The 12,539-nt window shown below is 38.4% G+C and overlaps 1 protein-coding gene across 1 annotated transcript in view; it reads right to left on the bottom strand.

Moving 5' to 3' along the window:
• The window catches only part of LOC149170158 (uncharacterized), a 92,599-nt gene extending 80,927 nt beyond the window's left edge, over positions 1 to 11,672 (bottom strand). Inside the window, 1 exon segment of the mRNA XM_089428920.1 lies at positions 11,094 to 11,672. Coding sequence (XP_089285046.1) covers positions 11,094 to 11,161 — 68 coding nt within the window. The 5' untranslated portion in view covers positions 11,162 to 11,672.
• Positions 11,673 to 12,539: the final 867 nt, after the last annotated feature.

The following is a 12,539-nucleotide window of genomic DNA, read 5'->3' as shown; positions in this document are numbered from 1 at the left end:
ATCAATCCTACACCTTTCGATGAGAGGGATCCAAGAAAAATATCAGCTGCCATAAATAAGATGACCCACATGGAGTTTGGCCCTAGTTTCCAATTTTAACACAGATCCTTGATCGAGTTCTTCTCTAAGTGAGGACGCTTTCCCTATATATAGTGATTTGTCCATCAAAATAAGTCGACTTCTACTTGTGACAAGGCTGACATGCCTTCTAGAATCATCCATAGGCCGACTTCATGGAAAGCTTGTGACATGGTCTTGGAGGGTTAACAAAATTTATCTTGCAATGAATTACATGCCCAAATGGATCTTCAATCTTTGACATTAACTCAATAGACATCATGATGATCAACCCTAAAAGCTCTCAATGGGAGATTTAACTATAAAAATAAAATTCCTTGATCATGAAACCCATGATTCAAGTATTACAAAAATAAAAATAAAAATTCTTCTTTACGTCAATTACATAAAAACATAATTACACATGTCATTATGAAGACTCATGATAGCCATATCATACAACAGAAAACTCAAAAACAAAAACTTGAAAAGAACTAGGTGAGGAAGACTATCTCAGTGATAGTAGAGATCTTTTACTTCCTCTTTCTTAGACTTCTTCTTTTCAGCTTCCTCCACTTCTTCGGTGACATGGGCTTCTTCTCTTCCCCATTTGTTATTGTCCTTCTTTAGCTTACGACAATCTCTCTAGTAATGCCCATATTCTTGACATCCATAGCAATTAATCTTGGCCATGTTCTTCTTCCTTTTCAAAGGACCAAACTTTCCAAATTTTCCCTTTCTTTTTGTCATTGTAGCATATGCTTGATTTTGTTCACTTGATCCCACATTAGTGTTTGCCTTCGGTCTAGTTTCTTCAATCTTGCATAGAGACCATAGATCCTTGAATGGAGTAGCTCCTTTCTTCCCATAAATGCTTGAAGTGAAGTTACCCCATTCTTCTGATCGTGCATTTAGTACTACTGTAGTCATCTCTTTGTGAGACATTATTTCTCCCAGATCTTGAACAGATCCCTGATTTCAAATATACTCATAAAGTATTAGGCTATTCCTTCTTCTTTTGATATCCTTAGCTTGTAGAGTTCTTGCCTTAGAGAGATAACTTCTCTTGCAATGCTTACAGAAAACAACTCTACCAATTTGTCATATGTTTCTTTTGAAGTTTCAAGTTTAGATACATATGGAATGAGGGGATCCTTGATGGATTCTATGAGAATCCTTTGAGCCCTTACTTCCCCTTTCATAAACCTCGCAAGTGCTTGAGCATCTTCTTTTGGAGGTTTGGTGGTTAAGCCCTTAACATGTTCCATGACCTCATTCTCAACGACATTTAGATCTGTCCTCTTCTTCCATGCAAGAAAGTTTGAAGCCCCAACCAGTTTGTTGCTTTCCTTGCAAAAAGACATTTTGACATATTCAGATGTAGACATAAATATACTTACTTGGGATGATGCTTCTTCCACTTGTTGCTTCCTTGAATTTGATAATGATATAGATAATAGAGAATTTCTCCCTGATGAAGATAATTCTCTTCAAGGGCGATCCTTGCCTCCACAGAGAGGGAGATCACTCTAGAGCCTTTGATGATGACACGATGATGATGTCCTTGTTGATGATGATTGAAGACGACTTCTTGATGATGTCTTGATGTTTCTTGGATGATCTTCTTCAAGGATAAGGATTTGGTTTTGAGATGAAATCCTTACTTCAACGAGAGGGAGGTTGTCTTAGAACCTTTTGATGATGATGACAACGTCCTTGATCTTGCTTCACTTGGATCAATAAACTTCAAGTTAATTTGATTTGTAGATCTCTTCAACTTGAGTAGGATCTTTGTGGTCTTTTCAATCTAGGGTTTTGACGTTTCTCTGTAGATCTTGACTTCAAGATGATCTTCTAGATTTGCTTTGATGCCCTCCTTGAAATTTGGTCCTTGAATGCTTGAGTGTCCCTTGATGAGATGCTCTTTCCTTAATTTTGTCACCTTAGCTCTGATACCATGTTGAGAAATCTAGGGCATTACGATTAGGAGATTTCTCTTGTAATGATAACTGCTTGTGAATATTTTTTACTTCTTTAGATTAGGTTCTTCTCTTTTGTTTAGATTATTATAGTGTTCTTCTTCATCAAACAGCTAACAAAGCATAAGCAATATAGAGACGAGACACAAAATGTAGGTGATCAACCAAGGCCAAAACCCCTTCAACTTGAAAGGAAAATCCAAAACGAATTCTTCTTCTTATAGAGACTCCAATTGACGAATACCAAGACCAAGACCCTTGACACAACAACCTCTCCAAGACCAAGTCATAAGCCTTCTTAGTTTAACTCCTTTGAGTCAACAATGGTCAAAGTTCCTCCTCCCACTATCTCAGCTAGCCTTCAGATTTCGGTCCCGTTACCCACCATTTTGTGGGTGATATCCCTAAGAGAAAAAATTTCTCTAAGACGGTCCTCAACCAGCAGCCAACAGCCCCTTGCAGCCACCAACTAGCTCGCTGTGCCACTTCTCTGCCACCTAAGCCAGCTATGTGGTCCCTCACCCATCTGCCATGATCGTATGTTTGAAGGTGGGCCTCTCGAACCTAAAGGTATGCCTTGTCATTTGGTAATTGAGTACTGTAGTTTGCTTAGCATGGACACTGATGGGCATGGATTAATGGGGGGATTCGGCAGAATGAATGGGCTAGGTTTGTGCTCTTATCCCCTAGACCCTTTTTGGATGTTAACATTGGATTCTAGTCCTGTGGGATCTCTTTTACTGACCATTTCGCTTTAGGGATGGTACTTCATGGGAAACCCTGATTTTGGTTTTGTGGTCTCGCTCCCTCATCTACATATATTGTCCCCTTTCCACTCATTATAATCCCATTCATCATTTCCCCACCTGGGTCCACATAAGGTTGGCCTACCCCCTCCGCTTGCCAACACCTTGGGTCAAGCCTGGAATGATGCCCCGAAGATTGATGCAGCTGAAAAGAAAAGTAAAAGCATAATTGGCCAATTCAACATGAAAATGTACCATAAAATGCAAAAGATAGTTGGGACAAACACATTTAGCACGAACACATTTAGCACGTGGGCAAAAGCCAATACATGAGCTCTACCCCATCATCATGGCCAACACCCTGGTTCCTACATGCTCTATGAGCCTCCTTCATCATATAGGAACCCATGATTATCCCAAGCCCTGGTGCACAATGAACCGCCCTACCTTAAAAGGGGGTATCCATCGCTATATCTCACACATCATGCTCTTACCCCTTGAGCCCCGAGCAATATATTAAAGAAAAATCACAAAAGGCAAAAGGAATATAAATAAGGGAGGAAAAATCAAGGTCATGGCACCTCGTGTACCACGATTGCTCCGTCCTAAACATTATATACCCAAGTGTGGGCTACCCCTTTCACTGGCTACCCTTATACCCCAGCATGTGGCCCAGGGATACCCCTTTTCATTCCCTTCTCCATTCATCTCTTTACCGCATGCCACCACCTTTTAAAGGATGTACCTTGGACATATTATCCCCTTTAGAAGTGAAAACCACCTAATGGGATACTTGGTTAATCCCATTTGGAGCTTGGAGACACTAGCACATGCCAAAGCCCATTATGGAAGGGCATGCCATTATGAAGTCCCCACCTGTTGTCCATGGTTTGTAATATCTTTTACTCAATTTCCTTGATGACTTGTTGTACTGGAAGGCTAGGGGATGCATAGGATCTTATGCAATATTGCAAGTGGTCTCCATCTTGAGTTTGGTCTCCCTATATAGAGTCCTAACCCTCTAGAGGGCTACATTGGCACATGTAGGGGTGTGTTGAGAGCCATGGGCCTCCACAGCACTAGACAACACTCCATGGATCCCCAGAGATGTTCAAAGATTGCTCGAGACTCACCTATTGGACAAGGAAGATGCACCTGGTTCACCTTTGCCCAGGCTGCCCCACAGTTGTACCATGCACTTGGAAAATGACCCAGGACTTGTATGTTGATATGGCATCACTTACACTGTCATCTGACCCCTTACAGATGGTCGACAGGAATCTTCGACTTACTTGGAGACCCATGAGGTCACTTGTGTGCCCTCACAACCATTGGGAGCACCATAGGTTTATTATGTGGACAGCAAGGGGCCAACCCCTTGTCCATTACTTTTGGAAGTCCAACTAATCATTTTGGCACTTGTGGACTTCATTATGCCTCTTAGAGAGCCCAACGACATGCATTATTGATCATTCGACTAAGTCTTGGGAGGCTTATTATTTTATTTATGAGCTAGCTTGGTGGGCTTGTCACCAATAGATAGTTATTTGTAAATTATTTTAGTTTATGGGCTAATGTAGGCTCAAATTAGGTAATTTGAACTCCTAATGAGTGTATAAATAGGAGAGACATGAATTCAATTGTATCATCACTTTGGATTGGATCATTCTTCTCTCTTGAGAACTTCGCACGTCTTTCTTGGAGAATGCATTGGAGCATTTATGAATTTTGATGTTTGGATTGGATTAGCTTATCTTGGAGCTTCTTTATTGTCAAATTGTAGATTGTTGGATATGTTCTCTTACATGTAAGTACACATTTAATGTTATTCTTGTTTTACTTTGTCACATGCATTGGAATGGGATTTTCGCTATACTAGGGCTAATTGTTGCATTGCATAATTGCGAAATTGTGGAATTATTGTTTCTATATAGCATCTCTTAATGTATGGGCCATGTATGTTGAATGAAATCTCCTAGGGATAATTCTACCATTGACTTTATCTTTATAAGCCATCTTTTTTTGCAAAGCGAAGTATAAATCTTTGAGGTCACTTCTTCTTGTCCTAAAGGCCAAGCGAAGTAGTCCTTGAGGCCTCCTTGACCGAGAAACAAAGTCCTTTCTCATCATTCTCCTAGATTCCATTCTCCCCAAGGGATCAGGCCTTGGTCTACCAATAGGTGGTCACTCAAAGAACCATTTTTCTTCACCTTCCCCTTCTCTTCTAGGTCTAGCCAAGTTGGGTCACCTAGGGCATCACTTTCCCGACAAAGTAGCATAGAAAAAGTTCGATCTCCTAACCTCTACTTCGATGGTGTGTCCTCAAGGCCCCCTCCAAATTTGAATCCATTCCAACCGTGGGATCATGAGATATCCCAAGCCCTAGCTCTAAGATCAAACTTTGCCCTGGTGTTCCCTAGGCTAGTACCTCATAGGATCATTTTGATACCTTTAAGTGGAAATTCTTGTTTTGATCCTTTCCCCTTCCTTGTCTAGGTTAAGATCATCATTGGTTGCTAGACTCACCCCCTTAATGTAGGCTGGGTCCACTTGGTCCCGTGTGGTCCCATACCTTTGAAAAATTAATTCTTCAAGAACCACTTGGGAAGTCAAGTTCAATAAAGATTTTACGGATTGGGAAACTCCTTTACAAGGCATATTCCTCTGACCTAGCCCTTAAATCCTCACCTCATTATCCTAGAAAGCTTTGTACCTTGCTTGAAGAGCAAGCAAGCTCCACTCTTAAACCTCCTTCTAGGAACAGGGTCATTAAGGTCACTTCACATCCATTTGTTCACTCATCCTTCACAAGTGAATTTCCATATACCAGGTATCCTCCCATCAGTGAAAGTCCATAAAGAGTAGGGAGTCTTAGCTAAGGTGATAGTAGGCTAATTCTCCATTGTTTCCCTTGACCTAGCAGTTGTCCCTTTAGGAGTCCCTTTTAGGCTCCTTGCTAGTTTGAGAAGTAACAGGTCCCTTGGTTCAGATCTACAACTCTCAGTCGTTCTTCAAAAACCATAGTTGCAGCATGTCAAGGAAATTGTTACTTTGGTTTCCTTCGCTGGGATGTAGTCTTTCCCTTCTAAAATTCGGCTTGATTATTGACTAGACTTTCTCCTTAATTCGGTCTCCTATGTTGACTGTAATGACTTCAACTTCCTGCAGCAGATGACACCTATTTTCCTCACATGTGTGAAGGATTTCTTGCCCAAAAACAGGTCAATATACTTCAGCTCCCAAATTTCCTTTTCCTCGCTTGATGTATGGCTTCTTCTCCTAGGTTTCTCACATCTTTTCTTCTATTTCAGATCCTTGATTGAGTCCTTCCCTAAGTGAGGTCAAGCTGACCTATATATAGTGGTTTGTCCATCAAAATAAGTCAACTTCTACTTGTGACAAGGCCGACATGCCTTTCTAGAATCATCCATAGGCCGACTTCAAGGAGAGCTTGTGACATGGTCTTGGAGGGTTAACAAATTTTCTCTTACAACGAATTACATGCCCAAATGGGTCTTCAATCTTTAACATTGACTGAATAGACTTTATGATGATCAACCCTAAAAGCTCTCAATGGGAGCTACAGCGATAAAAATAGAATTCCATGAAACCCATGATTCAAGTATTACAAAATAATTTTATTTTCTTCTTTATATCAATTACATAAAATCATAATTACATGTGTCATTATGAAGATTGAACCTAGTTATGCTTTTCAACACTAGCCAATTAGTTGGTCATAAGAGAAGAGCTTTGAGATTGAAAGCAACTAAGTATTGCATTATGCAAGATGGACTTGGATGAAGAAATGCGGAGGGAGTAATACTTAGATGCGTGGATGAATTTGAAGCGAAAAGACTTCTTTATGAGTTTCATACAAGATTTTGTGGTGGACATTATGTCGCGAATACAACAACCCACAACATCTTAAGAGTTGGTTATTATTGGCTTCTATTTTTTCTGATATGCACAAATATGTTAGAACGAGCCAAGCATGTCAATTGTTCATTGGGAAGCAAAAGTTAGCTTCTTTTCCCTTACAGAGAGTGGTCATGGAGGCTCCTTTTCAACATTGGGGTTTTGATTTCATACAGAAATTTAGGGAGAATTCTAGTAATGAATACTCCTGGATTTTAACCGATTACTTTATTAAGTGGGTAGAAGCCATTCCTACAAAAAACGCCACTAAGAAAGTTGTTATGGACTTCATTGAAGATAAGATTATTAATCGATCTGGGGTCACTAGCATTTGACCAAAAGTTTGACTTGCTTTTACTAGCGTTTATTGAGGATTTTTTGGGTTGTTTGACCTACGTTGACCGAACCTTCTATTGCTTTGTTTGACCATAGTTTGATCGTTGTAGTTGACCGAAATTCTGAGGCAGTTGACCGAAATCTCTGACGCAGTTGCAGGGGTTGAAATTCGGCCTATTTGACCAGATTTCATTGCTTGTTGCAGAAGTCTAAAATTCTCTCTTTTGACCAGGTTTGACCTATATGATTTGTTTGGTCAGTTTGACCAAGTTTGACTAGGATATTCAAATTGTACATTTGTTGAATTGGACAATTTCTCCTAAGAAAATATTGTTGGGTTTTTCCCAAGGTTGGGTTTTCCCAGGGTAAAAGTTTGTCTCTTGTGCATGCTTATTCTACTGTGATCTCTATTGCTCTATTGCATTTATGGTTGAAATTTTCTAAAGTATAATTACTTAATGATCTGGAATGTGCTAAAGTAAGAACAATATCATTGGAAGTAATTATCTGTAGCAGAAAATTGTGCTTGTTTTTATCACACTTGAAAAACCAATATGGGATCAAGGCTTTGGTGAAGAAAAGGGCATTGTGATCACTCTTGCAGACACCTACTTCTGCAATCTAATCTGTGACCATATCTTTGACCATGGGTTCATCTACTAAGGCAAAGAATAAGTTGGAAGGTGCTACAAATTTTAGGCTTGGAAGTCAAGGATTGATCTCATTCTTGAGGAGAATGGTGTTGTGGATTATGTGAAAGGCAAGGTTACTGAACCATAGGATAATGAAGGAAAAGCAAGGTACAAAAAGTATGCAATCACAGCTAAGAGAACTCTTCTTGAATCCATTAGAGACCACTTGATTCCATATGTTTCAACACTTCAAAATTCAAAGAAAATGTATGATGCCCTAGTAGGATTGTATACCATCAACAACATTGGTCAGAAAATGAGCTTAAGGAACCAACTTCGATGCTAAAATGGCTAGAGATGATACAGTGGCTTCCTACTTCATGAGGGTCTCTCAATTGAGAGATCAGCTTCAGGCTATTGGAAAAAGCATTGAAGAAACAGAACTTGTAACTATAGCTCTTAATGGTCTACCTGATTCATGAGATTCATTTGCATCTAGCATTTGTGGTAGAATAGAAATTCGAAGTTTTGACCAGCTATGGACCTCATGTACTCAAGAGAAATCTAAACTAGTATCGAAAGGGAAGATTCATAGACCTCAAGATGGTGATTCTCAAGCATTTGCAGACCATTCTAAAAATGAAAGAGGAAGAAGAAATTATGTTGATTCTCAAGCAATTGCATATCATTCTAAAAATGGCAGAGGAACAAAAATTGATGGGTAGTGATCGGGAGCCATGCAATGTGGCTAGGGAGATTGGCCCAAATAGCATCAAGGCCCGAAGTGCTCCCTCAGTCAGGGGTTAACTGACCATATTGCCAATAGTTACTTGGCTAGTTAGTAGTGGGTTAACTGAATGCCTCATAGCATTGGACAAGTATTTTTACCATTCAAGAGCATGTGACGACATGTGGGAATGGTAAATGGGCCCAGGGTTTCACCATTTGTCATGGGGTACCTAACATGGTTCCAAGTGACGACTTGGTGGGTTGGTGAAACAAGGACTAGTCTTGTGTCAGGGGGTACCTGACCAGCCAATGGGTAATTGGCTTGTGGGTGACTAGATCCTTTGCAAAGGAGATGTGACTAGTGGGTAACTCCCTTTGCATGATGCTAATGCGAGATTCTTTGCACATGCAATGGATGGATACATCATCACAACTAGCTCATTGAATCTTTTCTTGGAATGGAGAAGTTTTTCAACAAATGTACATCTAAGGAAGTCAAGGTGAATACCTCCCTAGCTAAGAGGGACTGTTGAATTTTTGTAGTTGAGGTCAGTATTCAAGTCAACAAAGTCAAAGGAAATTAAATTATCATTTTAAGGTCATGTAGACCCTAGACAGTCAGGTCGGCCCCACCAATTGAATGGGTTTGACCCTTGGTCAAAACCCTCCTACTCTGACCACTATAAATACACCAATCAACCACCTACATTTGGCATCAGTTTGGATCATAAAATCTTCTGTTTTTTGTCCACATGTGCGAAGGGGAGAGAAAGAGACAAGAACAGCAAAGTTGATCAGAAGTTTGACTTGCTTTGACAAATGATTTTCTAGGTTGTTTTACCTGCGCTGAATGAACCTTTTGTTGCTCTGTTTGACCACAATTTGACTGAGGCAGTTGAACCAAAATTCCCGAGGTTGTTGCAGGGGCCAAAATTTGGCCTGTTTCACCAGATTTGACTGGTTGTTGCAGAAGAATAAAATTCTCTCTTTTGACCAAGTTTGACCTGTATGATTTGTTTGGTTAATTTGACTGGCATATTCAGATTCTACATGTGTTGAATTGGACAATTTATCCTAAAAAAAGATTGTTGGGTTTTTCCCAACATAAAAAAATTTGTCTCTTGTACATGCTTATTCTGTTGTGATCTCTGCTGCTCTATTGCATTTATGGTTGAACTTTTTTGAAGTATAATTACTTAACGATCGAGAAGTGCTAAAGTAAGAACAATATCATTGAAAGTAATTATCTGTAGCAGAAAATTGTGTTTGTCTTTATCACACTTGAAAAAGCAACACAATAATGGAAAATTCAACTTATTCTCTTGACCACAAATTCAAAAGGAAAAAACCTATATCTGTGGGTGGAAGGCCAACCTCCCAAATAAAACTGTCTTGAGCAAGAGCAAGCAGCCATACTTTCTTCTCCCCATATTTTTTCTCTCTCTTTCCTAACCCTCATTGCTTTGTGTCTCGGACCTGGGTATCATTGTATTCAAGTTCTATGATAATCATCTAGGTGCAGCCAACATTTTGGCTCTCGTGGAATAAAATTTTGTTCTGATCCACTATTAATTTGGGTAATTAGCCACTTAGGTACACTTTCTTCTCACACTATTTTTCCATATAAAGAGTTGATTTGCAAAGGACTATTTCACACTTTAAACTTGAGGATTTTTACTGACTTTTTTGGCCAATAACTCACTGGTAAAACAGCCTTTATCTGCTGTTTTTTACTGTTTATTTGCATATTTACAGGTTAAAACAGCAGGTATAAAGACTAGGGACACTGTTTATTTGCATATTTACAGGTTAGAACAGCAGGTACAAAGACTAGGGACACCCCCCTTGAGGCTGGCACTCACCAAATGTTATGGAAGATTTGTTGGCGACACTTAGGGCAGATTTTCCTATATGTTTGCTGATTTTTACTGCTGAATTCTAAAGTTTATACCAGTTCACACAGTGTAAAATTAGTGCTAACAAGACCACATTGTGTCCTCTGTAATAAAAAAATAAAAATAAAACCATTATTAGAATAAGACTGTCAAAAAATGGTAAGGAAGCACCAAAAGAACATGATAAATTTAGTCAATGTTGGTCAAATTATATATTTAAATATTGCAGTCTGAAGCTACTTCAGAACTAATATTTACTTGTCTGCCAGTATGTAAGAAACATCCCAAAGAAGATCAGTTTTAGGTAAAATGAACTAACATTAAACAATGAAACCTTCCTTAAAATACCTCAACACCTCCTTCAAGAACAGAAGAAAAAAACCAAGAAAATTGTAATCCTAGTCACATTCATCGTGAGAGAATCGCTTAGCAGAACCCATGTCAATCAGCAAAATTTTAACATTCAAATTCAATTCAAGTTATTTTATTGAACAACCTGAAGTGATCCTCATAAATCAAAAGATCGCAAAGATTGAATTAAAAGATGATGTCAACATAAAAGCATAAAGATCAATGATCAAATTTTTAAGTATGTGATCCGAGAAGCCAAACTGATCTGAATGGATCTTAAAATATTACTAAATGAAATTCCAAATTACATATCTTCATCGTTTGCTGATTTAAGGATCTTATCACATACAAAATTCTTGGTTCCTAATCTGTTTTATGAGCAACCCCATTCAATTCAAACTGCGATGCAAGTAAATCTACAAAATGGGAATAATAAGGTATAAGAAAAACCTTAAATGGCGATGCTTTTGCATGGAGGTATACTGCCTTGACAACGGCCGCATTGGCACGGAAGCCATGTCTAAGGGTTCGGACGTCCTTCGATTCTATCAACACTCCATTCTATATGAATTTTGTATATGAATTTCAATGGAGGAACCTCTAAATACCAGCTTAACCCCTGCAATGTTGTGTCTGGTGGAGAAAATCTCAAATCCCTCGACCTCCGCAACACTTGGAGAGCCACCTTATCTCCATCCTCCATCCTCGCAGCCCGCAATCATTATCTAGTATTTTCTTTTTCCCCGACCATACCCGTGCATTCGCATTAATATGCTCCCAGATTTTTTCCAATTTGAATTTGAGTGACAAAGTCGCAACGAGCTGTGTGAATCGTTCGTCTAGATTCTTGACGGCCACGGTCTGGATTCCACGATATCGTGCATTCGCATTCATATACTCCCAGATTTTTGCCAATTTGAATTTGAGTGGCAACAAGCTGTGTGAATCCTTCGCCTGGATTTTTTATGATCACGGCCTTGATCCCAAGATATCGCTGTCGACTCCGAATTAGCGTTTGGGTTGATGTAGATAAAGTTTGGGTTATTAACCGTACAACTACGATGTCGTTGATATATTTGATGGCATATCAATGATATGCATAATTAACGCTGAAAAATGTTAATGGTATAGATTTAATATTAATTTTTCAAAAATGTTAATGGTATAGATTTAATATTAATATTAGTATTAGTATTTATATAGATAAGTAAATTTTTAAAAGAATAATATTAAATTTTATGAAAATAAATTTATAGATTAATAGAACAAAGAGATTAACACTATAAATTTTTAAAAAAAATTAATAAAACAAAGAGATTGACACTATAAATTCAAGAAAATAATAAATTCAAGAGACTAATACTATAAATTTAAGGGATGAATAAACTTAAGAGATTAATATTGTAAACTTAATGGATTATAAATCTAAGGGAATAATATTGAACCCCAAAGGATTATGAACCCAATGTATTGATATTATAAACCCAAGGCATATAAACCCTTTGATAACTATTATAAACCCAAATATAAACATGGTTTACCATGATCGATTTTCATATTGAGACAATCCTTGTCACAATGGGATGTTGGATCATGCTTTACCATGCTAGACCATGATTCATTTTCAAATGGAAACCATCTTTGTGACAATGTGACGTTGGACCATGGTTCACCATCATTGATTTTCATATCAATACAATCATTTGCACAATGCAACATTGGATCTTGGTTGACCATGATTGGTGATGCTTGACCATGATTTATTTTCATATGGAAATATTTTTTGTCATAATGTGATGTATGAATATGGTTTACCATGGTTGATTTTCATATTGAGACAATCTTTGTCACAACACGACGTTGGATTGTTATTGACCATGAATGGCCATAGTTGAC

Source organism: Pinus tabuliformis, chromosome 4_2 (assembly GCF_031772625.1).
Source record: "Pinus tabuliformis cultivar Carrire ecotype Pingquan chromosome 4_2, CPIR1, whole genome shotgun sequence".
Classification (NCBI taxonomy): Eukaryota; Viridiplantae; Streptophyta; class Pinopsida; order Pinales; family Pinaceae; genus Pinus; species Pinus tabuliformis.
This window is presented reverse-complemented; position numbering and strand designations above follow the sequence as displayed.